This window comes from Podarcis tiliguerta (genome assembly GCF_965153285.1).
Source record: "Podarcis tiliguerta genome assembly, chromosome: 3".
NCBI lineage: Eukaryota > Metazoa > Chordata > Lepidosauria > Squamata > Lacertidae > Podarcis > Podarcis tiliguerta.
The window spans coordinates 1,345,017-1,371,961 of NC_139536.1; the positions used below are offsets into that span (position 1 = coordinate 1,345,017).

Here is a 26,945-nt window from a genome sequence, read left to right on the forward strand (position 1 = left end):
AGATTTATTGACTGCTGCATGAATTATTATAGCCAGGAAGTGGAAGGGGCAACTAGAATATAAAATGGAAGAAGGGTATAAAGAGGTCTGGGATATAGCTAGTAATGGTAACTTAGTGTGTGCCATTAAGGTAAGACGGGGAACATGCAGGAGAAATGATTTTGAGGAGATATGGAGGGTGTCTGTGGAATTTGCCCTGTTAAAATGGAAAGGGGTCAAACCATCACAAGAGGTGTTGAAATTATGGGAGGTTGAATAGTTACAATGGAATGGTCTCAGTGGTGGGGTGCGCTTTTTTTTTCTTATTTCATAGAATCATAGAATCATAGAGTTGGAAGAGACCACAAGGGCCATCGAATCCAACCCCCTGCCAAGCAGGAAACACCATCAGAGCACTCCTGACATATGGCTGTCAAGCCTCTGCTTAATGACCTCCAAAGAAGGAGACTCCACCACACTCCTTGGCAGCAAATTCCACTGTCGAACAGCTCTTACTGTCAGGAAGTTCTTCCTAATGTTTAGGTGGAATCTTCTTTCTTGTAGTTTGGATCCATTGCTCCGTGTCCGCTTCTCCGGAGCAGCAGAACCTTTCTCCCTCCTCTATGTGACATCCTTTTATATATTTGAACATGGCTATCATATCACCCCTTAACCTCCTCTTCTCCAGGCTAAACATGCCCAGCTCCCTTAGCCGTTCCTCATAAGGCATCGTTTCTAGGACTTTGACCATTTTGGTTGCCCTCCTCTGGACACGTTCCAGTTTGTCAGTGTCCTTCTTGAACTGTGGCACCCAGTGGTACCTCAGGTTACATGCACCACAGGTTACATACGCTTCAGGTTACACACTCCGCTAACCCAGAAATAGTGCTACAGTTCTATGATTCTATTATCCTATGATCCTCAGCAGACAGCCTTCCAGGGGCCATTGCACCACATGACTCTTATTTATGTATTTCATAAAAATTAGACACTGCTTGATTTGGGGGGGGGGGGACAGACCTCAAAGTGTTTGGTTTACAAACAGATAGACCAATACAGTGGTACCTCTGCGCGGTTCGCAATTCACTGCTTCTGTGCATGCGCGTGACGTCATTTTGAGCGTCTGCGCATGCGGCGAAACCCAGAAGTAACATGTTCCATTACTTCCAGGTCGTCGCGGAGCGTAACCTGAAAATGCTCAACCTGAAGCATATTTAACCCGAGGTATGACTGTAAAATCAGGGGTGGGGTGGGGGTGGGAACACAACAACGCTTTAAAAAACAACTTAAAATACTGAAACAGATGAAAATTCACATCCACCTGCCTATCATCCAGGTAGGCTTGTCTAAACAATAATATTTTTAGCAGGTGATGAAAAGGACAGTGAAGGCGCTGCTTGATATCAACAGGCAGGGAGTTCCTAAGGTTAGGTGCTGCCGCCCTCAATGCTCTGTGGGTCTCGTGTGCTGCCTCTAGCAGTGGCACATGCAGGGCAAAGCAGTCTCCTGGGTGAACTCTTGCGCAAGAAGGTTAGAGTCCAGCCACATGGAAGCCAGAGGTTTCGACATGCGCATCTCACCATTGGAGGAGGAACTGATTACAGCTCAAGGGCGTATGGGGAAGCCGGGGGGGGGGGGGAATCCTGGAGGAGGGTTGTGGAGAGAGGAGTGTGGCCAAGTGAGATTGCTGAGGGCCGGGTAAAGAGTGTTGAACTGTTTCTTTAAATCTAAAGGTTCATCATTGTTTCACCCGTTGTGTATACCTTTAAGGGGCCAGAGCAAGGGCCAGAGCAAAATAATGAGATCCAGCTTCACAGCTGTGAAGCATAGCAGGTGCTGCTGAGTTGCATTGATTAGGCTGTGCTGTATATAAGGAGCAGCACCTAGCTCTGCCATTACCCTGGGGGATGGGTTGGTGGTTGGGTCGTGTTTGTTTGTTAAAGTATTTAGTGTTTAAGGAGTTTTTGTTTTTCTTATTAAAACCTTGTTTGAGTTAATTTTGAGTCCCTTCTTTTTCTAATGCATGGTCTCCCCAGCAAGCTCTCTGCAGCGTTACTACACTGCGAAAAAGCCAACAAAGAGGGCTGGAGGGCCACACCCAGGGTTCCTCGCCCCGAGGCAAAGCGCCTTTGCTCCTGCCCCGCCAAGCCCCTCTGCGCACGCGTCTCTGCAGCAGAAGGAACTTACGGAAATGTTGGCAAAGGCCGTGCCGACCATGAAGTAGAAGAGGCGGGGCTGGGTCTCCAGGATCTGCGTGGGCGAGTGGAAGATCCAAATGGTGCAGAGGATGAAGAGGAGGACCGGCGAGAGGAAGGGCAGCATCGCCTCGTAGAAGGAGTGGTGCTTCAGGGTGTTGCTTCTGTAGGCTCTGAAAGGCGGGAGAGGCGTCAGCAAGAGGTCGGCTGCAGGAGCTTTGCTGGTCGAGAGCTGGTGAGGCTCATTTGACAACAAAACCCCCAGCCCCTTTAGTGTCACCAGCCAAGTCCTGTGGAACTCTCTGCCACTGGAGACTGAGCAGGAGCCTTCTGTGCCAACTTTTAAACATCTGCTGAAGACTTTTCTATTCTGTCAGGCAATCACAAATGCATCCGTCCGCAATGGTTAACTGATGCCCGTTTTTAACTTGGTACGGTACCGCTTTGATTTTTTAAAATGACACAGCGGTATAAAACTCTTTTAATAAATAAAGTTTTCAAAAGGGGGCGGTCCTGAAAGGCAGCTGGGAGCACCATCAGACTAACTCTGAAGGAGGCAGAACCTGATATAGTTCTTCCAAAGGGGTCTCATCTGCAAGGCTGCAGGCCAGCAAAAGGAAGATTGGGGCTGAGAAGCAGAGCCCCCTCCATCGGGATCAGGCCAGCCCCATCAGGCCTCCTCTCTCCTCAAAGGTTACCTGGGGCCAGCTGGTCATTAGAGGAACAACTATTTAGAATTCAGTGCCTGAGTTTTCATTTTCCTCTTCCCTCCCTGTCCCTTTCTCCTTGTGTGTCGTGGTTTTTTTGGGAGGGGAGCATAAATCTGTGAGATGGTCTCGTTTTGATAGTATGTAAGCCACTATGGGGGGATGCAGGTAGCGCTGTGGGTTAAACCCCAGAGCCTAGGGCTTGCCGATCAGAAGGTCGGTGGTTCGAATCCCCGCAACAGGGTGAGCTCCCGTTGCTCTGTCCCTGCTCCTGCCAACCTAGCAGTTCGAAAGTGCAAGTAGATAAATAGGTACCGCTCTGGCGGGAAGGTAAACGGCGTTTCCGTGCGCTGCTCTGGTTCGCCAGAAGCAGCTTAGTCATGCTGGCCACATGACCCGGAAGCTGTACGCCAGCTCCCTCGGCCAGTAAAGCGAGATGAGCGCCGCAACCCCAGAGTCAGCCACGACTGGACCCAATGGTCAGGAGTCCCTTTACCTTTAAGCCACTATGGGAGCCTTCCTGGCTGAAAAGCGGGGCGCAAAATCCTCAAAATAAATAAAATGAAATACATACAGGAGGCCTGGCTTTGCCCAAGAGGCCTGGCCCAGCTGGTTGAGAGAGAGGGCCCAGCCAATCTCTCTGCTCCATAGTCTCAAAAGCAAAGGCTTGCCCCTGGCATCACTTGTGCCCATTTTGCTTTCTCAAAACTCTCCCCTACTGGGGAGACACTGAGTGGCGCTGACACCCCAGCAGAACTGGGGCAGCCAACCCCATGGGGCACTGACAACCGACCTCAGACAGGACTTACTTGTAGTAGTTCAGCAGGCTCATGGGGAGGGTCACAGTCACCGCGCAACCTAAGGGAGAGAGAGGAGGGCCGGGTTATGACATGCGTTTCCCTTCACACAAAGACAGACGCCGCCACACAGCAAAGCCTGTTCCACAACCCTCACTTGGATTTGTAGCAGCAACTTGAGGCAGGGGAATGTGAGTGTCTCCGAAAAGGGGGGAGCAGCTGCTGGTGAAAAAGGAAGCTTTTGCTGGGCTGGTTCAACAGCTGCCCACCCTACAGTGCTGGTCATTTCTATCATTCATGGAAGAATGCATTTGCTTCGTTCTGTTCTGTTAATACTGCTTTAATGGGAAGTGTGCAGAGGTGAGTTGTCTTGAGGACCAAAAGGCAGGCTATAAAAATAAATACAGCGGAACCTCGGTTCTCAAACCGCTCCATTCTCGAATGTTTCGGCTCCTGAACATCGAAATCCCAGAAGTGTGTGCTCTGGTTTTCAAATGTTCCTTGGAACCTGAACATCCGACGCAGCTTCCGAGCTGCAAAAAAGCCTAGCTGTCAGCCAACCGGAAGCCGCGCCTCGGAATTTTGGATTTTGGAAGTCGAACGTCTTTCTGGAAAGGATTATGTTTGACTTCCGAGGTTCCACTGTATTGCACATTGTGACTATTTGGGTTCCATTGTTTTAAACATCAATACAGCAAACCCCCCAAAAGCTGAATCAGTGCAACGACTTAGAAATACTGTGGATTCCTGAGGTCAGCAAAGAGGGCCAGGAGGAGAGACGTTAATAAGAGCTCTGCCTGTTCAGTGCAAAAGGCCTTTGTCTACCCCAGCATCCTCCACCCCAGGGATGGAGGACTTTTTTGGCCCGGCAGGGCAGTTATTTATCTCCCTTCACTCCACCAGGGGCCAACTTTGATGGGTGGGAGGGACCTCATCTGACACTATAATCATATCAGCTGATTGACAGGTGGGTGGTTCCACTGACCTGCCAAAACTGGAGAGCAGGGGAGAGGGAAGATAGTGATGCAACAGGGTTTGGCAACCCAGACAACCTGGTGCAGTCCAGATGTTTTAGACTCCCGCTGCCACCTGCCCCACCCAGCTGTATCTGGAGAATATCTGTCTGGCTTCAGACCCGGTCATGGTAATGTCAACGTATTACAGCCTGAATGATCCTGGGCCACACATTTCTGAAGCCGCTCCCATGTGTACCAGTTTGGATACTGAGATCAGAGGAGAAATCCCTGCCACTGCCCTAGGGAATCTCTGGGGCAGCTGCTTTCTCTGACAGAGCCTTCTCTCCTGTGGCTCCTGAACTGTGCAACGTCCCTCCCTAGAGAGGTTTGCCTGGGCCTGACGCTTTGCACATTTCGCCAGATACTGCCATCATACTAGTCTTAACTCTGGCCTCCACAGGTGAAGTGTGGATTTTTAGCTTCCCACCCTGTAAATGTATCTGTTGAATGCTTTTATCAGTGTTCTACCTTTGAAGGGGACTTGGAAGCTACAACTAATAGCAGAATGCAGCAGCTAGACTGGTGACTGGGAGCGGCTGCTGGGACCATATAACACTGGTCCTAAAGAATTTTCATTGGCTCCCAGTACATTTTCGAGCACAATTCAAAGTGTTGGTGCTGACCTTTAAAGCCCTAAACAGCCTCGGCCCAGTAGACCTGAAGGAGCGTCTCCACCCCCATCATTCTGCCCGGACACTGAGATCCAGCTCTGAGGGTCTTCTGGCAGTTCCCTCACTGCGAGAAGTCGTTACAGGGAACCAGGCAGAGGGCCTTCTCGGTGCTGACACCCACCCTGTGGAAAGCCCTCCCTTCAGATGTCAAGGAGATAAAGAACTACACTACTTTTAAAAGACATCTGAAAGCAGCCCTGTATTGGGAAGTTTTTTGATGTTTGATGCTTTACTGTGGTTTTATAATTTGTTGGAAGCAGCCTAGAGTGGTTGGGCCAACCCAGTCAGATGTGCGGGATACAAATAAAATCTTCATCATTTTATGCTTTGTGGTTTATTCATTATTTTGCATTTTAGCTTATAGGAATCAGAGTTGGAAGAAAACCCCGTGGGTCATCTAGTCCAGGCATCCCCAAACGCGGCCCTCCAGCAGTTTTGGGACTACAATTCCCACCATCCCTGACCACTGGTCCTGTTAGCTAGGAATGATGGGAGTTGTAGTCCTAAAACAGCTGGAGGGCTGAGTTTGGGGATGCCTGACCTAGTCCAACCCCTGCAATACACACTCAATGGTACCCAGGACCTTAAGATGAAAGACCAAGAAAAAACAAATAGCAAATAAAAAGCTAGGCAGGTATTTTACTAACATTGTAATTATACAACAAATTTGCCCCAGACCGACCTCAATGAAATCTTGCCACTATCCACAAGACCAGAATACCTCATTGATCTTAAATAGGGTCTAAAATTCTGGAGCAAGCAGTTTCTCAATTGTGACCCAGTTTGTGTACTCCAAAGAAAGGGTTGGGGGAAGCACTTGGCAAACAAAATAAAACACAGAAAGGCGAACATGGGATTATGGCACCGTATGATATTAGGAAATTTTAAAATACAGGCTTTCAGAGGAAGCTCCTTACCAAAGATCATTGCAGTGAATAGGTCTCTGTACAAGAAATTGAAGAGGAAAGGGTTGTACCAGGCCTCCACGCCCACAATAGACGTCACAATGTACACGATGGAAATGGTCTGAAAAGTAATCAGAGAGAGAGAGAGAGGCAGAATTGCAGCATCTGGAAAGACTCATCTGGCCAGCTGGTGTTTGGATAGAATGGCTTAGCGATCAGAAAGCTCTTAGCTACGTTATGACATCGCCCAAAGGAGCCTGGGCTTATGCCCCTGGGGTGGAAAAACAGTCCGCGCAGAGCCATTTCCCCCTCTCCATCCTACCCTGTCCCTACAAATGCATTCCCAGGGGCAACTGCTGGCTGCAAACAGCGGACCCCAAAACCTGCACAGCTTGAATCTCCCCCAGGGATGTGGCAGCTGGGCCTGGTGGGAGCTGAAGCCTGGAAAATCTTGAGGGTGTCAGCTTTGCCACGGCTGGGAGTCTCACCCGCAGCCTCAGCTGGAAGACGGGGATTGTACTGGTCTGTATCACAGGTTTGCTCTTGCAAAGACCGGCAACACAACGTGAAGTGGTGCCTGAACAGGCAGACAGATACACACGTATTTATAAAGGTGCTGGGAACCAGCCAACCACTCCTTCGAGTTTTTGCTTTTGGTAAGAGGTTGTTTGTAACCTGATTCAGCCCACTTTCCACCACCAAACTTCCAAGGGAGAAAGCAGGGCAGGAAACTAGGATTCAAATCTCTGCTCAGTCACAAAGCCCACTCTCTGGCGACCTCATGGGTAAAGGTAAAGATAAAGGGACCCCTGACCATTAGGTCCAGTCGTGGCCGACTCTGGGGTTGCGGCGCTCATCTCGCTTTATTGGCCGAGGTAGCCGATGTACAGCTTCCGGGTCATGTGGCCAGCAGGACTAAGCCGCTTCTGCCGAACCAGAGCAGTGCACAGAAACGCCGTTTACCTTCTGCCAGAGAGGTACCTATTTATCTACTTGCACTCTGACGTGCTTTCGAACTGCTAGGTTGGCCTCAGTACGGGTCAAGCAACGGGAGCTCACCCTGTTGCGGGGATTCGAACCGCCGACCTTCTGATTGGCAAGTCCTAGGCTCTGTGGTTTAACCCACAGTGCCACCTGCATCCCTGACCTCATGGGAGGGGCAGATAAAAACCACGTATAATGGTACTGAGCGGGGGTGGTGAGTCTTCAATAGTCTATTTTTGTATTTTTAACTAAAACCCTTCCCTGGAATGGCTAACGTTTGAATGACAACTGGTTTGGGGAAATTATGGGGCGGATGCCTTGATTGGATTTTATCTGGACGGAATGGACTGGGCATCCGCATGTAATGAGAGGATTCTTGGACTGATTTGGCAGAAATACCAGCCTGTGAAGAGACGCTGCGAACCTATATAGGGGAATCCTGGACATAAAACCACAGAGAAACATACTGTTTGATTTATCTCGCTTGTCGGAAGAAATCAGAGGCTGGGGAAAATGAGGATTAACATCAGAATGACTTATGAGCATACTTAGAAGTATGAGACCTCAGAGCATGGTGAAGTCTCCCCGAAAAATCTGGCATATTATTTGGATTGTTTAATTATTGAATAATTTGTATAAGTCAGAATATATGATGTAATTTGATTGGAATGTTAAAATGGAAAATTTAATAAATATTATTTTTTTTTTAAAAAAAAATATTGGTCCTGAGCTTTTTGAAGGAAGAGATCATAGAGCTGGAAGGGATCCCGAGGGTCATCTAGTCCAACCCCCTGCAATGCAAGCAAAGCATCCCTGACAGGTGGCCCTCCAAACTCTGCTTAAAAACCTCTAAGGAAGGCGTCAATGCCTCTCTGCTTAGACAGGGATTTGAGTCCAAAGTATTAGCGCTCTGCGGGAGCTAACTCCCACGGGCAATTTGCACAGCCTGTGAAAGTTACCGTATTTTTCCGTGTATAAGACTAGGTTTTCCCTCCTAAAAAATAATGTCAAAAAATAGGGGGCGTCTTATACACGGATGCATCTCCCCCCCCCCCATTTTCTTAAATCTGAGTCCTCCCAAATCTTATAGATGGGGGCTTCTTATAGACGGAAAAATATGGTAACTCCCATGAGAGAGGGAGGGATCTTAATTCACACGAGTCTTAAGAACATAAGGAGAGTTTTGTTGGATCAGGCCCAAATAGGCCCATCTGGTCCAGAATCCTCTTCTCACAGGGGCCAATGAGATGCTCCAAAGCAGGCATAGGCAAACTCGGCCCCCCAGATGTTTTGGGACCACAACTCCCATCATTCCTAGCGGACAGGCTCAGGGATGATGGGAGTTGTAGTCTCAAAATATCTGGAGGGCCAGATTTGCCTGTGCCTGCTCCAAAGGGAAATCTATCTGCAAACAGGACCAGGGCACCACAGCAACACTCTCTCCTTCCAGTATTCCTGAAGGAGCATCTCCACCCCCATCGTTCTGCCCAGACGCTGAGGTCTAGCGCTGAGGGCCTTCTGGCGGTTCCCTCATTGTGAGAAGCAAAGCTACAGGGAACCAGGCAGAGGGCCTTTTCGGTAGTGGCACCTGCCCTGTGGAACGCCCTCCCACCAGATGTCAAAGAGAACAACTACCAGACTTTTAGAAGACATCTGAAGGCAGCCCTGTTTAGGGAAGCTTTTACTGTTTGATGTATTACAGTATTTTAATATTTTGTTGGAAGCCGCCCAGAGTGGCTGGGGAAGCCCAGCCAGATGGGCGGGTATAAACAACAACAACAACAACAACAACAACTTTTGCAGTTCCCAGGAACAGAACCATCAATAGCCCTCTCCTCCTCCATGAATTGGCCTCATCCTCTTTTAAAACCATCCACGTTGGAGGCCATCCTTCCCTCTTGTTGGAGGATAATTTAACTGTCTCGAAAAACACACAACCAAAGGTGGACAGGAAGAGGGACACGTCAAGCTGCTTCTTCCCTTTTGGCTCAGGAATGAAATTTGCCCCAAGAGTCTTACGTTCCCACCTGCAAAATCTATTGACCAATGCAGGTACAACCCCCCCCCCCTTTTCCCCCCAGTGCAATTTACGGGACAGCATCGCACAGAGGTCTCTGCTCAGCCAAGTCCAAGTCAACAAAACCTCTCCGACTGGCTGTAAACATCCGGGGGCAAAGGGCCCTTCCAAGGCTCCAGCGTGGTGAGCGGCTGTTCAGAAAGCGATCCATGGCTGTGGGCTGGGGAGGGGAGGGGAAGGACAGCAGGGAAATGATTGCCCAGAGGTATTTTTCCTGCCAAGAGGGAGAGAAGGCAGAAGCTGCACACTTGCAGATGATCACGGGAGGCAGCGATGGTCCAAAGAGGACTGCACAAACCCGTGAAGGCGGTTAGCAAGGGAGAATAGCCAGGATGACTCTGCTCTGACTCCTCCACAGTCAGGGCTCTCATGCTCAGTGGTTTCCCACAGGCATCTTGAAGCTGACCCGGAAACTCCAGCAGGTGCAGAATGCCACCTTACGGGGTCCTCGCCGCGGGATCACTTTCATCCAGTGCTTTACCAACTGCACTGGTTCCCGGTGGAGTACAGGGTCAGGTTTAAGGTGCTGGTTTTCACCTTTAAAGCCCTATACGACCTGGGACCCTCATACTTATGGGACCGCCTCTCCTGGTATGCCCCGCGGAGGACCTTAAGGTCCACAAATAACAACACTTTTGTGGTCCCGAGCCTCAAGGAGGTTAGATTGGTTTCAACTAGGGCCGGGGCCTTTTCGGCACTGGCCCCGATGTGGTGGAATGCTCTGTCACAAGAGACCAGGGCCCTGCGGGACTTGACATCTTTCTACAGGGCCTGCAAGACGGAGCTGTTCCGCCTGGCCTTTGGTCTGGACTCGGTCTGACCCTTAAGTTGCCCTCCCTTTATGGTCTTGATTTATCAGCTATTTTAAAAGGAGGCTGCATTTTAAATTGCATTTTAACCTGTATTTTATATTGGTTTTCTTTCCTCCCTCTTTCCCCCCCCTATTATGTTTTTACTGTGATTTTATTTGATTGGTGTTAGCCGCCCTGAGCCCAGCTCTGGCCGGGGAGGGCGGAGTAGAAAGAAAATTTATGATTATTATCTGGTCAACCACTGTGAGAACAGGAAGCTGGACTAGATGGGCCACTGATCTGATCGAGCAATTTCTTCTTGTGAGCACAGCTGAGCGAGATGCTGGTGGCTGGCAGAACGCATGACCCCCTTCCTCCTCACTGCAAGGCAATGACGTCAGCCAAGTAATTAAGTCAGAGAGGACTCTGCAGATCTTAGTCGATGAATGTTGACTGCTTTGGCTGACAGATTCATCTATTAAAATGTGGAGCAGCAGGAAGGAAGGGGGGGAAACCTCAGAAGTCACAGCAGGCACCATCTGAGAAGCGACTGCTGTGTTGCGGTGGATGTAAGACAGAACAGCCTCTTCCAAGATGTTGCCTCTTGCATGGCAGCTTTTGAAATTGGCTTCCTATCCTCAGCTGCCTGGCTTATCACTGGCACAGATAAAATACTGATGCAAATTGTTGGGAAATCAATTGCCCCATAAAATGTTGCAGCCCTATTGTTTTGCAGTTCGGTCCCTCCTAGCGCAACACATCTGACTCAACACTGCAATTCCTTGCAAGAGACCTTCTTGCACTCCTCCGCTGTAACTTGTTTTGTTTTCATTTATTTCATAAAAATTTATACACCGCTTGGTTGCAAGCAAAACAAACAAAAAAACCTCAATGTGGTTTACAAAAAGATAAAAGAAGGAAATCAAAGGGAAGCATATTAAAACATACAAAAAGTTAAAATACTAAAACCTGGTTAAAATCCACATCAGTTTTCTAAGCATCTGGGCAGGCTTGTCTAAACAAGAATGTTTTTAGCAGGTGCCGGAAATAATACAGTGAGGGTGCCTGCTTGGCCTCAACAGGCAGGGAGTCCCAAAGATTTCCAAGACCGTTTTGTAATCTTTGGAGGGGAACAGTCTGCCATTTCCAGGCATGGCTTGCTCAAGCTGGCCCGGGGCAGATCGTTAGTCTTTCCCAGCAGTGAAATTCAGTTGTCACACTGACTAGCCCAAGGCAACCCTCCTTAAGAGGAGGCGTTCTGTGCCGCTGTGAAAAACACTCCACCCCACTACACCTACTCTGACTGCAGAAAGGCATCCTTGGAGGCGAAATAAGTACACAGCCCTGCAAGCCAGGCCAGAGGTTTATTCCTGGCGCTTGATTTCAAGCAACTAAGTGTTTCTTTCCCACCCTCTGCCTCTCAAACGAGCCCCTTTCCCCACAATGGGCTTCACAACACAAAAAAATTAAATAAAAAATACTCAATTGTCAAAATAAAACATGAAAAACAAACCAATAAAAGCAAATCCACATGCAGGTACAGGCGATAGGCAGCCACTGCAGTGTAGTGCTGGACTAGGACCTGGGTTCAAAACCTCCCACTGGGTGTGACTCTGGGGGCCAATTGCTGCCTCTCATCCAAACTATAACTCACAGAGTTCTTGTGGGGTAAAAGGGGGAGCAGGCAAGCTAGAAGAGGCAGGCTATAAGGAGGACTGGAAACCTTTTGTTGAATATTTAAAGCCTGACTGTAAACATGTAAAAACACAGGTAGGATTTGAATGAAAAACATTGGCAAAATATTTGTTGGAGAATATTGTGGAGAAGTTAGGACACAGAATAACCATAATATGCAGAAATTTTAGAAACCATGGAGGTGGTGGAGGGGAAGTCAAATCTGAAACGAACATGATTTGGGAAAATACGTTTCAAATTTGTAAACTTTCTGAAACCTAAAAACCCCCAAAGCAAAAGCAGGAGAGCTATGCACACAATCTTGACTTCCTTGGGAGGAAAAGGCAGCCTATACAGTCGTACCTTGGTTCTCAAACGCCTTGGTACTCGTATGTTTTGGCTCCTGAACACCGCAAATAGTGACTGTTCTGGTTTTCTAACATTTTCCGGAAGCCGAATGTCCGGCATGGCTTCCGATTGAGTGCAGGAAGCTCCTGCAGCCAATCGGAAGCCGTGCCTTGGTTTTCGAACGGTTATGGGAGTCGAACGGATTCCCAGAACGGATTGAGTTTGAGAACCAAGGCACCACTGTAAATGAAGTAGAGCAAAGGTGGGAAGAGGGAACCGGAAGGTCAGGAAGCGCCGCACTGCAGAATCCGAGACCAGGGAGAAGAGTCGATGGAGGAAGATTGGAAAAAATTTAAAGTATATTTACAGAAATATTGCAAAATTAATGAATGTTAGAAGAATATTGGAATGAAATTACATGGTCTTAGCAGAAGTGTTATTAAGAATTATATGAACGTTAATTGTTAGTGTTTTAAAGTGGAAAATTTAAAGTTAAATTGTGTTAGGATAAATTATAGAACAAAAAAATGAAGAAGAGGGAAAGGATTTGTTGAACCAGCTAATTTGAAGTAGAATACAAAAAAGGGAGGTGTGAGGAAGTTGAGGAAATAAGCAAATGAAAGATATAGATATGAAATTTGGATGTGTGTTTGAATGTTTTTGGTTTTTTTGTTGTATTGTTGTATTGTATTGTTGATGTATTGTCTGTTGAATGTATGTATTGTTGTTGTTTTTTTATAACTATAAAACATTTAATAAATATTATTTAACAAAAAAACAGGAAGCGCCGCACTTACCACCTGGCTGATATCGTACCCCCAGGGCAAGAAGAGAACCCCCGTGTTGTACTTCTCCCAGTGGGAGAGGATGAAGGAGAACAGGACCACCCACAGGAGGATGTAGAGGACGAAGACGCTGACGCCGTTGGGCCCCCGGCCGAAGGTGGAGTAGACAGTCACCACGAAGAACATGCAGGCCCAGCTGTCCAGGCCGTGGTCAAAGAGCTCTCCCAGAGGGGTGCTGGACTGCGTGCGCCGGGCCTGCTTCCCATCCACGCCATCTAGAGGGGGGGGGATAAGGAAAGGAGGGGGGGTCAGAGGCACGGGTCAACTCCCTGCAGTCCCAGTGCCTGGCTGGGAGGAGAGGCATAAGCCCAAAAGCCAGAGCTTGTGTTAAAGAATCTGTATTTATTTGTCGGAGGGCCATAGATCAGGGGTAGGCTGCCTTCTGCCTTGCAAGACCTTTAAGAAAGCTCCCTGTGCTCCTAAAGAGAATCAGGACTCCGTGGATAAACCGCTAACGGGATTTCTCTTACAGCCATGTTCTGGGAGGGCTTAGGAGGCGTGAACGCGAACGCTTGGTACAAGAGAGGGTGGCATGATGCCCTTACGGAGAAACTGACCCACAAATTGAGACGGGCAAGGGGAACAAAGCACAAAGAGACCTTTGTTGGAGGACGGTGGGCATTTCTTTCATTCACAAGCACTCCAGAAAACCAAAGCCTAGTCCCAAAGATTTATAGCAGCTTGTGGATCGGTTAATAAGAATATATTTAATACACATATACGCTGTTGTAAGGTGCAGTGTTCATGGATGCAGGTTTTCATAATGATTTTTCTTGGGGGGGGGGGGTTCCTCTGGGGGAAATATAAAGGGATTTTTTTTTTTAAAAGCATGTAAGTTGTTTGGCCCCTACGACTGTTGCAAATATCCCCTTCTACCGCCTCTTACACAGACACAAAGAAACAGTAAAGAAGCAGCTTTTACCTAGCGTGTAAGCCATGAAATTGAGGAGTCCCACCATGACCCACACTTTGTTCGGAACGTGCTGCTGATCGGGTGCTGTGGAAAGAAAACCATTCTGAGCGTCAACACAACCTCTAGGGACATGTTTGCTGCACAATCATTACTGTTATTATAACCATTACTGTTATTATTAGATATTATATTTGTATGCTGCCCTTCATCATAAGACCCAGGCCCGCAGGGGTCAGCCAACTTTTTCAGCAGGGTCTCCAGCTGTTTTTGGACTACAATTCCCATCAACGCTGACCACTGGGTCCTGCTAGCTAGGGATGATGGGGATCATAGTCCAAAACCAGCTGGAGACCCAAGTTCAGGGAACCTTGATCTAGACCATTTACCTGTGGGATCCATACTATCTGCACTGTGTCCTCTCAGTTCAGAAACACAGAGGAACAGAGGGACTGAGAATTTCACTACATTGCTTCTCCGCCTTGGATTTCCTACCTTCCCCAGAAACACGACTGCTAAAACTCAACACCAGCATGACAGGTGTTGCATAGGACATGGTTAGGCAAACTAAGGCCCAGGGGCCGGATCCGGCTCAATCACCTTCTCAATCTGGCCTGCGGACAGTCCGGGAATCAGCGTGTTTTTACATGAGTAGAATGTGTCCTTTTATTTAAAATGCATCTCTGGGTTATTTGTAGGGCATAGGAATTCATTCATTTCCCCGTCAAAATATAGTCCGGCCCCCCACAAGGTCTGAGGGACAGTGGACCAGCCCCCTGCTGAAGAAGTTTGCTGACCCCTGGCATAGGACATACAGGGAGGGGCATGATCCCCGCCCTGAAGATGAATTGGAAAGGAAGGTCAGGCCAATAAACGGATTAACTGGAAACATGCCAGAGAGATGCTGCAAGGACTATCCAGGACAATTTATTGGGACAATTTGCCAAGATGTCCCTGTGAAGGATGACAAGGAGGAGGGCACACAAGCAGCAGCAGCAGCAACAACAACAGGAGCAGCCGGCAGGAGATGGGAACTTATATTTGTTTTATTTATTTATAATAATATTTGTATCCCGTTGTAGAACAGAAAATAATATATCAAAGCAGTTTGCAGCAATAAAACCATTAACACCTTGCAATGAGAGGTTTAAAACAGACGCCAATTAACCACTGCCGAAGGATGTCTTCTTAATTGCCCGCCTCGGCCTGGCAGTTAAGTTTGGGGCAGGGGTTTAAATGCTGAAACAGAAGGCACTCGATGAATCTCTAGCAGGTCGTTGTTGTCAATCAAGCCTCACCAACTTGTGGGATGACCAATGATGCTCAGAGGCCAAAGAACAGGTGACACTTCCAGGAAGGATAGGGGAGGCCCAGTACAGGACCACAACACTCCTGGTAGGATTTTGACAGAGAGATCAAGGCCATCAGATAAGTGGTGATCATCACCTCTGCAAACTGACAACTCCCTGCTCATTTCAGCCAAGGGCAGAGTCCTGGAGCTTATCACCCAGGTCGTAAAGAGGTTTGCCACCAACGCCTTCTCCCAGCTGTCAGGTTTCCAAGGCTGGAAGGCAATTCCCTAGGCACTCATCTCGCTTTCTTGCGGCATACAGCTTCCTGGTCACGTGGCCAGCATGACTAAGCCACTTCTGGCGAACCAGTCCTAGGCTCTGTGGTTTAACCCACAGCGCCACCTGCGTCCCTTGGCTGCCTTTAGCCACGCACAGTACTCTGCTCCCCTTTAGATGTGTGGGGTGATGAGACAGTTGTGGGCCATCCCCCCCCCTCCTGGCAGTCCAGAACTGACGTTTGAGTGTGTCACCGTAGACATAAGGAAGTAAAGATGCCATCAATGCGCAGAGACAGAGTGAAGAACATGCACCATCTCAGCTCATATCACTTTCATGCCTGTAAATGTGTATACAGCTTTTGCTGTTCCTGTTTAAAGAAAAACTGTCTTACCAGATGCATAAAAGTCAGGGTCACAGTATGCCATGAGGAAGAAGTTGAAGACAAGGAGCAGGAAGCCACTGAACGTTATCAAGTTTGGGGCCAGCCACATGGGGAAAATCTGTGAGAAAGCAGCAAAAACACATGCAGAAAACTCACATTAATTGATCAGCCATGTACAGTCGAGCCCCCCTGTGACGTTTAAGCAGGGGGAGAAAGAGACTCTCCTTGAGAGTTAGGGTGACGTTCGTCTGTCTTGCTTATCCTTCGTGCGGCAACACAAAAAGGAGCCCAGGCCATGAGTGCAGCTTGTGCATCTCCGGGCAATTAAGCCCCCTCAAAGAGGAGGAGAAGGAGCTCCTGAATGAGTCACAGACCAGAACAGGCAAGAGGCCACGCCAGCCAGAAAGGGGACTGGCAACTTCTCCACCGACAGGGATGCCAACAGGTCGACTTCAAGCACAGAAAGCGCACTCGACAGGGCATGGAGGGAGGCAAGAGGGCCAACTCACCTTGACCACCGTGTTCCAGAAGGGATGCATGATGTACAGGGAGAGGGGGTTGTTGTCCACAGCACTGTACTGTGAAGGAAACAGAGAGGAGAGAGAGGTTAGGCTGGAGATTTTCTAGCACAGCAAGATTCTCTAGAAAGTCCACCAGCAAGAGCTACGGAGAAATACCTGAATGTGTATTTATCAGGCTAACCAAAATGGCACAAAGGTTCTCCAGAACAATCAGGCTGGAGCAGCAGTTTCCGAACGTTTCTGAGCAACCAAACTCATCCCCAGTGCACCCTGTTCTATAGGGGGTCTTATTCAGGATAGGGGTTTGCACAGCTCCCTGAGGAAGGCAATAACCCGATGAAAACCCATCCAGGAACAATTATCTGCACACTTATTTGAAATCCAATTGAAGCTATTTAATTAATTCAACAAAATGGATGAAATTTAATAAAGAACAAAGATTGTGAGAGCAAGGGTTATTGTTTTTTTGCTTTCTTATTTATATTGTAAAATGCCCTGTGGTCCTCAGGCGAAGGGTGGAATAGGAATTATATAAATAATAAAAATAACTTGATGCAGTGACACCAGGTTTTAAAAGTCTGATAGTCTTTACCACCTCCAGTCCCCCCTCCCTGCATCTTAGCACACACCCCAGGTAATCCCACTGTCCCCCCCCAAGAGATGGGTGGGTGATATGGCCCCATTTTGGGAGCCACTGGGCTAGATGGTGAGCAAAGCAAGGGGTGGGACAGAGGGAAAACACGGTAGGTGCCAATGCCATGTCTGCTCCTGGTCTGAGTTTCAAGGCAGGATGCAGCTGGAGGGAACAGGCTGTCTAACAAGGCACTCTTGGATTTATGCAGGGATCAGGCTGTCCCCAAAACGTACTGGGGAAAGCAAGCATTACGGTGGCAGACTCCCCACTCTTAGGGAACTGGTCTGACCCAACAGGCTCTTATGTTCTTATAGTGAGAAATGCACACCAAACACCAGCTTTCCCAACCTGGTGCTCTCAAGCGACAACTCCCAACAGCCCAGGCCAACACAGCCAAGCTGGTTGGAGCTGATGGGAGCCGTATTCCAAAAGAACGGGAGGGCACCAGGTTAGAGAAAGCTGGGATAAAACATGGGAGGACAATTCTTCCATTGTGGTGGTTCAGGGTGCCAAGGGCATGTGCCCAACAGCTTGGCAGAGGTTGCTTTTGGGAGAGTTCTGGCTCAACCTGCGTCCACAGGCCAGAAGCTCAGCCACATACAACTGCACAACTAAACACACCAACTGAGAGCTGGACCAAAAAGAAGGCTGATCACCGAAGAATGGATGCTTTTGAATTCTGGTGCTGGAGGAGACTCTTGAGAGTCCCATGGACTGCAAGAAGATCCAACCTCTCCATTCTGAAGGAAATCAGCCCTGAGTGCTCACTGGAAGGACAGATCCTGAAGCTGAGGCTCCAAGACTTTGGCCACTCAGGAGAAGAGAAGACTCCCTGGAAAAGACCCTGATGTTGGAGAAGATGGAGGGCACAAGGAGAAGGGGACAACGGAGGATGAGATGCTGGGACAGTGTTCTCGAAGCTACCAAACTGCGGGAGGCAGTGGAAGACAGGAGGGCCTGGTGTGCTCTGGTCCAGGGGGTCACGAAGAGTCAGACACAACTAAACGACCAAACAACAACAAACACACCAAGGTGCTGCAATAATCCCACCCGAGTAATTATTCCAGATGATGGAGCTTCTTTCTCTCTCTGCTTCCAACCGCCCTCCCTCTCTAACGTCATGTCATGCCCCAGAAGCGCTTGATAAATGGCAAACGTCAGTCAGAAGGTCAGTTTTGTTGTGCAACAGCCGCCTGCTTCAGGCCGGCAGGGCGAGTGATGCCTTGCTATGCTGCTGGGTCTCCGGAGTGGCGTCCGGCCAGCCTCCCTGGCACCTGATTCACCAGCTCCGTTCCGTCTCCAAGGACGGAACTACCAAGCGATTTAGGAGGTAATGAGATTTCAGTTAATGGCAGGGGGGTACTTGGCAGATTTGTTCAAATCCCATTATCTCTATCCTTCTTGCGGAAGTCGGGAAAGGCTGCTCCTGAGCATTTGGAGTCAGTGGAAGAGATCCCTCAAGCCGAGTGCTTTGCCAGCACTGTAGTAAACCCAGTATTTTGGCCCTGCAGGAAGGGCTGCAAACATTGCGCCTGGAGCTGTGGCAGACAAGCAGCACCAGAACACCAGAAGGCAACCTGTCAAACATTTAGCATCCCGTCTGCAAAGCCAAAAGTTTTACTCTCGTTGCCTTCATACCTCCAGATGAGCAAAGCTCTCTTCCGAAATCCATTCTTTTCTGCAGGTAAAGGAAGGAGGGGCGAGGACCTCCTTTGCCAACCGGCTGTTTTTGCCTACAACTCCCATCAGGCCCCAATAGCAGGAAAGTTGCCATCAACAGCAGGTTGGCAAAGGCTGGGTTAGGGCCTTAAAGCTGTTTGTATACCCAGGTATTCAGCACCACCAGCAAACTTGGCGCTTGGGAATTTATTTTGTTGGTTATTACTTACTAACTTTATTTATTTATAGTCCACCTTTTTCTCCACGGAGCTAAAAGCAGATTACAGGGTTCTCCCTTCATTTAAGCCGCACGACAACCCTGTGAGGCAGTTGGGGCTGGGTGACCAGCCCAAGATGCTGCTACTGGTCTCTTGGTGAATAGGAGACCAGCAGCTTCTCCTATCTGCTGAAAGTCCACTGCAGAGTGGCTGGGAAGGCCCGGCCAGTTGGGGGGGGGGTATAAATAATAAATTATTATTATTATTATTATTTTTTATTATTATTATTGGGGCTGGTGAGAACCAGCCGATCTGGCCTGCACGGAGCCTGCTGCAGCCGCTGTTGTGGCAGCGAGCGATGCACTCCTTGGTTGCTGGATCTGCCGTCCCTGTGTATTCTGCTGCCTGAGGCAATCGCCTCACCTTGCCTCATGGGTGGGCTGGCCCTGTTACTTTTCATGGTTTCTTTGGAGACTATGAGCCCGGGTTGAGACGTAATGCTGAGCCAGACCACGGTTTCTATCCTGGCAGCATCAGGAGCGAGAGAGGAGGGGAAACCCAACCAGGACATCCAAATCTACAGTACTCAGCAATTTGCTTCATATGTGTAATTTAAAGAGGTCACAGAATTCTGCTTGCTTTAGAGAAGAATGTGGGTTATAGTGGTGTTGGGTTTGAGTTTTGAGTACCACTGCCACCAGTGCTTCCTGCAGCCAATCAGAAGCCGGGGAAGACATTCGGCTTCCAAAAAACGTTCACAAACCGGAACACTCACTTCCGGGTTTGCGACGTTCAGGAGCCGATTTGTTCGACAACTAAGCCGTTCAACAACCAAGGTACCATCATCATTTCAGAGTCAAGGGGCAATGCTAACTCCGGTTTCTGGCTGGAAACTAAGGCAGACCTGGTGGACAGAAGGTTCCAGTTTGGTGGAAGAACTTCCAGCCTACAAAAACTAACGCCACAATAAACTAGTTCATCTCCATCGCAGCCAAGTCACTCATTTTCTCTAGAAGCACCACTGATTAGGTATAGTCCTGTGCTGCAGTTTGAAAACAACACACTTTAATTAGAGACATAAACCCAGAGTTTCTGCTTCCCCTTCAGAAAAGAGTTTTAGCACGGTACTACTTAAACTTCTAGGTGCCAGCCGTGCCTAACCTGGTGTTCAGGACTACAACTCCCATCAGCCCCAGCCGGCAGGTCTACGATGGTCGAGGCTGATGGGAGTTGTAGTCCAAAATGTCTGGCGGGCACCAGATTGGACGAGGCTGGCACAGACATTTTCCAGAGGAATGGACTTTCAATGCAGGGGCATTTTCTGGCAATGAGGGGTGGGGAGGAGGAGGAGGTGGCAGCTGGCTGGCATGGTCTGAAATTCACCTGGCAGGAGGGAAGGTTTTTGGGACACAATTACTGGTGTAATCTTTAGCCTGGATATCACGTAGCCTCGGGTCCCATTACAGAAGCACCTGCTCTGGTTTCAGAGCCCAGCCGCTGCCAAGAGAACACAAGATACCTGCAACTCCAGCCTACAGAGAAAACACCTGAGCACGGCCCTCCGTTCCTTTTCATGAAGTTTATTTCTTGTGTTAGTATGGAAATAAATGTCTAAAACATAATAAAAGAGCATGGTTTATTTTTCTCATCAATGAATGTTTCCCAATTCTGAATTACACACCAGTCTTCTTGTGTATCATTTGTTAATTCTGACATTGTTTTCGTAAGAAATTATTTCCCAAGCATGGAGCCTGCTTTTCCCAGAGCTGCTGCACACTATGTTGACGTCTTCACCCAGATATTCACGCCAACCCCAAGAACCTGCTCCTGGACCATCACCACTGCTTCAAATCCCACAAGTGTGCATAGGCAACTCCCCATTTGAGCATGACTGGCATGCGTGCACCAATTTCGGCACTACAAGGCGGTGGAGGTGGAGCAGGGCAGGATTGGTGCCCAGAACGCAACCCCTGTGAAAATGGGGAGTTGCCTGTTTGTGAAATTTAGATTTTTTTTTGCCTCCATGTGCATAACTTTGCACTTGTTTACACTACATTTACTGCCCCATTTACTCACTTTTGGTCCTTTTGGAGCTTTTCACAATCCTTTTCTCCCTTTAAGAACGCTGAACCATTTCACATCATCCGCAATCTTAGCCACCTCGTGACTCACCCCCAGCACAGGAGAGTCCACAGCAACTCAGAAGAATAAATAATTACCGTATTTTTTGCTCTATAAGACTCACTTTTTCCCTCCCAAAAAGTAAGGGGAAATGTATGTGCGTCTTATGGGGCGAATGCAGGCTGCGCAGCTATCCCAGAAGCCAGAACAGCAAGAGGGATTGCTGCTTTCACTGTGCAGCGATCCCTCTTGCTGTTCTGGCTTCTGGGATTCAGAATATTTTTTTCTTGTTTTCCTCCTCCAAAAACTAGGTGCGTCTTGTGGTCTGGTGCGTCTTATAGAGCGAAAAATATGGTATATCACACAGGTAAGGCTCGTTAGAAGTCAATGAAAACTCATGCCAATCTCCTCTCTTCTTTATAAAAGTGTTGATTAAAAGGTAAAGGTAAAGGGACCCCTGACCATTAGGTCCAGTCGTGACCAACTCTGGGGTTGCAGCGCTCATCTCGCTTTATTGGCCGAGGGAGCTGGCGCACAGCTTCCGGGTCATGTGGCCAGCATGACTAAGCCGCTTCTGGCGAACCAGAGCAGCGCACGGAAACACCGTTTACCTTCCCGCCAGAGCGGTCCCTATTTATCTAGCTAGGTTGGCAGGAGCAGGGACTGAGCAACGGGAGCTCACCCTGTCGCGGGGATTCAAACCGCTGACCTTCTGATCGGCAAATCCTAGGCTCTGTGGTTTAACCCACAGCACCACCCGTGTCCCAGTAAAAGTGTTGGTTACAGAACAGCAAATATAAAAATCCAAGTCTATTTTACTGGGGGCGTGGGGTGGGATTATATTCCCCTGCAGAAAAACCACAAATATTTCACAGTAAATGCAGACCTTTGCTGTTTCAATGCAATTTCAAGTAAGCCGTATGCAGTCTCTCAACGTCCATCTTTGAGCTGAGCTTCAAACTGTTTTATTCTGTCTCTGGAATAGGGCATTGTTCTTACCAATTTTTTTTTTGCTTTAATTAATTTGTATTTAAAAATACTGCGGAATTGATTTTGCAAGCCTCTGAGAGAATTTTTATTGATGGGCAGCCATATAAAGCAAAGCACAGCGAATAGCTGTTCTACAGCCAAGCGACAGAAACTGCCTTTTGATGAGGCGTCCTCCCAGCTATCATCTCTTTGCAGAATTATGAGCGTGGCAGAGCTTCAAGGCTCAAGTGCCAGGAGACTGTGTCTCTCGCTCAAGCCTGCCCTGCAATAATGCCCCTCCTAATTAGCCACGTTCAATTACTAAGCCCATCATGAATCAGCCAGAAGCAACATTTTCTTTAGACGAAAGACAGCAAAACCAAACCTCTCTCGGTCAGGATAAAAACACAAGTCTGCCGGTAGATCTACGCAACCCTTTCAAAGGACTCATGTTTCCAGAAGCATCTCAGGGCCAAATGGAAGGTTAACTTGATCCTAGGCTGATGTCTGAATTCAAAACATGGTAACAGATACTCCTCTCCTCCTTCTAGATCAGGCTTCCCCATGCTGCGGCCCCCCAGATGTTTTTGGCCTACAACTCCCATGATCCCTAGCTAGCAGGACCAGTGGTCAGGGATGATGGGGATTGTAGTCTCAAAACATCTGGAGGGCCGAGGTCTAGGAAGCCTGTTCTAGAGGCTACGGCAGGAGCAGGCCAACTAGGGCATGGGGGCCGGATCCAGACCAATCACCTTCTAAATCCGGCCTGCGGACGGTCCGGGAATCAGCGTGTTTTTACACAAGTAGAACATGTGCTTTTATTTAAAATGCATCTCTGGGTTATTTGTGGGGCATAGGAATTCATTCATTTCCCCGTCAAAATATAGTCCGGCCCCCCACAAGGTCTGAGGGACAGTGGACCGGCCCCCTGCTGAAAAAGTTTGCTGATCCCTGGGCTATGGCATCACACAGGCAAAAGTTAACCAGGGGGCGGCAACCTGCGGCCTATGGGCCACAAACGGCCCATGGGGGTCATTTAAATGGCCCATGAGCCGCCTCCGAACTGAGCCGCCCTCTAAACCGGAAATTGCGTCTGCGCAGACGTGATCCGGCCCATGGAGCGATCTCCACGGGAGTGATCTGGCCCAGGCGAAGTAAACCTGGCTGACCCCTGTGCTAAAAATGAAAACGTGAGGAAAACCTGCTGGGTCAGGCCAATGGCCCATCTAGTCCAGCATTCTGTTCTCACAGCGGCCAACCAGATGCCCAGGGACAACCCGCAAAGAGGATCAGAGCACAAGTGTGTTTCCCTCCGCTGTGGTTTCCAGCAACTGTTAGTCCAGGCATAGGCAAACGCGGCCCTCCAGATGTTTTGGGACTACAACTCCCATTGTCCCTGATCACTGGTCCTGTTAGCTAGGGATGATGGGAGTTGTAGTCCCAAAGCAGCTGGAGGGCCAAGTTTGCCTATGCCTGTGTTAGTCAGATACATTGCTGCCTCTGGGCGTGGAGGCCCAGCCCAGCTATCATGGATAGTGGCCATGGATAAACTTGCACTCCTCTTTTAAAGCCATCTAGGTTTCTGGCTTTCAGTCAGCTGCACAAGTGAGTTCCACAGATTGTCCTTCACCTGAAGATCACAGGGCGGTTAACACAAAATTCATAACGTAATAGCAAAAAAACCAACAGCCTACTATCAAAATTATCAACCCACCCTCCAAGCTCAGAGCTAGAAAGGGGTACTCATGGGCTGGATGCTAAGCTATGAAACATTTTGCATTTGGTAGTAGGCCTGGATTGTGGCAGATGTGCACTGCCCTTATCAGGGATCTGTTCCTGTAAAAATAATTAGACTATTTGCAAGAGTGAAGTCTCTGCTTTGTGCCCCTCGTGTACCTGGAGTTTAAGTAAGGACCACTGAAAACAATCCAAAATAAGTTCCCACCGGCTGCAGTTTTTCCTTTTCCAACACAGAATTGAAACTGCTCCAGGCCAGGCCTTCCTTCTAAACCTGCTTGGAACTATATTAATACACGCAACCCTTCTATAGCTGCTGGCAAACAATGCACATTGGCTAGGATGCAAGATTTCCAAGAACTCTGCATTTCCAAGGCAGGTTTCTTGTCCCCTTGGGTGGAAACCTGGGACTGAAATGTGTGTGTGGCCTGATGAAGTTTCAGAAGCCAGAAGTTGCTGAATTATACAATTTCAAGGAATCAGGGAGCTCCAAAGAGGAGGGAGACAGTCTTGTGCAGGCGGAGGAATTATGGGGTGCAAAGCTTGCTGTGCAAGATCCACAGCTTATGCCCTTTGTTCTGCCTGCTGCATCCCCACATCCAGCCCATCTCTGTACAGCCAGATGCCACACTCTGGTCTCCCCAGGTACAACTAGGTTTAGCTCTGCCCCATAACATCATCAGGGACGCGGGTGGCGCTGTGGGTTAAAGCCTCAGTGCCTAGGGCTTGCTGATCGAAAGGTCGGCGGTTCGAATCCCCGCGGTGGGGTGCGCTCCCGCTGTTCGGTCCCAGCGCCTGCCAACCTAGCAGTTCGAAAGCACCCCTGGGTGCAAGTAGATAAATAGGGACCGCTTACTAGCGGGAAGGTAAACGGCGTTTCCGTGTGCGGCTCTGGCTCGCCAGAGCAGCGATGTCACGCTGGCCACGTGACCCGGAAGCGTCTTCGGACAGCGCTGGCCCTTGGCCTCTTTGAGTGAGATGGGCGCACAACCCTAGAGTCTGTCAAGACTGGCCCGTACGGGCAGGGGTACCTTTACCTTTACCTTATAACATCACCAGGCATCACTGGCTTTTGCCTGCAGATTTTTTTAAAAAAAGAAGGAGAGAGAGATGCATTGAGCCCAGCACTTTGTTGTTTTTTAGTCGTGTCCGCCTCTTTGTGACCCCCTGGACCAGAGCATGCCAGGCCCTCCTGTCTTCCACTGCCTCCCGCAGTTTGGTCAAACTCATGCTGGTAGCTTCGAGAACACTGTCCCACCATCTCATCCTCTGTCGTCCCCTTCTCCTTGTGCCCTCCATCTTTCCCAGCATCAGGGTCTTTTCCAGGGAGTCTTCTCTTCTCCTGAGGTGGCCAAAGTCTTGGAGCCTCAGCTTCAGGATCTGTCCTTCCAGGGAGCACTCAGGGCTGATTTCCTTCAGAATGGAGAAGTCTTGCAGTCCATGGGACTCTCAAGAGTCTCCTCCAGCACCCATAATTCAATTTGCTTGCACAGAGGCAACCCACACCTGATGCAATGCAACTGACCCATGTCCAAGAGGAGGCCTCCTGCTCCCTAGGGGAGAAACTGCTGGATTCCCTTTCATCCCAAAGGGAGCCAGACAGGGAGAAGGCAGCACCTGCATGCAAGTGAAGCAGCCCTGCCCAAAGCCCTGTGGCGTTTTTCTCTGGGGCTGCAGCACATGATGCCGGCCTCCTAACATGCCAGCAAGAGGCGGCAGCGGCTGCCAAGTGGCTGGCTCGAGGGAGAGCCATTCCCAGCTCTCCGTCCTTTGTGCGCATTGCAGAAGCACACCAAAGGCCTCAGACTGCCTGAGCCGCAAGACTTTAATCATTCCGCTGGGATCCCAGAGGAGGAGGGCAGGCAGAGCAGTCAACGCCGCTGAAATGCAGATTCTGGACTGAGCCAATCCCCTCCCTTCAAAGCTCTGCCTGGGAAATGGCTTCAATTGTGGCTCCATTTAGATTCACACTCCAGTCACCTTTGTTCAACCTTGCTCCCTATTTAGCAAAAATGTAGATGGTCCTAATAAAAGGTGTGCCATATCACTGTGGCTACCTGTCATTTTTGTTTCGCCTCTTTTTCAGAGACCTGCAAAAATAGGTTTGCTCTGCTGCATCTTTCAGAAAGAGGCCCTTTTTGCTGGCCCGTATCAGGGATGAAACCTGCTGCTCTTTATTTGTCATCTGTCAGACCGTTTTAGATTTCACTGCTTGCCATTTTTTAATGGACTGCACTTTGCTTTTCAATTGTTCAAAATGCTTTATAAATCAGCATAGCATAAAAAACATGCTAAATAAAAATTAATTAATTTAGCCTTGAAAGCCAAGGTTTGATTCTTCAAAATCCTCCTTTTCCACTGAGTGCTGTTGCATTCATGCCCTGCTTGTGGTCTTCTTCTCAGTCACTGTGGGAAGCAGGAAGACTAGACAGGCCTTTGGTTTGATCCAGCTGCACAAGGTTCTTCTTAGGATCAAGGCTTTTGACAAGGCAAAAGCAAAGATTTATTTCCAGGACTGCAGAGAGCAAAGGAATGTTGTCTACATGGGCTGCTTTCCCTGTGTTGAAGCTCTAGGTATGTCAGGAACAGCCAAGGCGGTCCGGACCTTGCCCCCGGTAGGGAAGACTACAAACTGATTTCGTTAGAGGCCTCCGTGTGAGAAAACTTAAGTAGTAGTTCTGTTACAACCTCTGAGAATTGCCAGACTGCTGCTACTCATCCTTCAAGCCATACTGATAGAACCATAGAATTGTAGAGTTGGAAGGGACCCCATATCTCAGTTTCTGAGATATGGTAAAAGGTAAAGGTACCCCTGCCCGTACGGGCCAGTCTTGACAGACTCTAGGGTTGTGCGCCCATCTCACTCAAAGAGGCCGGGGGCCAGCGCTGTCCGAAGACACTTCCGGGTCACGTGGCCAGCGTGACATCGTTGCTCTGGCGAGCCAGAGCCGCACACGGAAACGCCGTTTACCTTCCCGCTAGTAAGCGGTCCCTATTTATCTACTTACACCTGGGAGTGCTTTCGAACTGCTAGGTTGGCAGGCGCTGGGACCGAACAGCGGGAGTGCACCCCGCCGCGGGGATTCGAACCGCCGACCTTTCGATCGGCAAGCCCTAGGCACTGAGGCTTTAACCCACAGCGCCACCCGCGTCCCTTAATATGGACGCTAAGTAGCTAGGAGCTAAATGGCACCTTAAACCCCAGGTTATGGGCACAACAACAGAATGTCTAGG

At 48.9% G+C, this 26,945-nt stretch overlaps 1 protein-coding gene across 3 annotated transcripts in view; it reads right to left on the reverse strand.

Moving 5' to 3' along the window:
• The window catches only part of SELENOI (selenoprotein I), a 97,257-nt gene that overhangs the window by 48,526 nt on the left and 21,786 nt on the right, over nucleotides 1-26,945 (reverse strand). For all 3 annotated transcript variants that reach the window (XM_083432694.1, XM_083432696.1, XM_083432695.1), the window contains exons 2-8: nucleotides 16,362-16,430; nucleotides 15,862-15,970; nucleotides 13,912-13,986; nucleotides 12,942-13,204; nucleotides 6,283-6,391; nucleotides 3,691-3,739; nucleotides 2,167-2,347 (exon numbers count right to left, since the gene is read on the reverse strand). In XM_083432694.1, coding sequence (XP_083288820.1) covers nucleotides 2,167-2,347; nucleotides 3,691-3,739; nucleotides 6,283-6,391; nucleotides 12,942-13,204; nucleotides 13,912-13,986; nucleotides 15,862-15,970; nucleotides 16,362-16,430 — 855 coding nt within the window. The remainder of the gene's footprint in view (nucleotides 1-2,166; nucleotides 2,348-3,690; nucleotides 3,740-6,282; nucleotides 6,392-12,941; nucleotides 13,205-13,911; nucleotides 13,987-15,861; nucleotides 15,971-16,361; nucleotides 16,431-26,945) is intronic.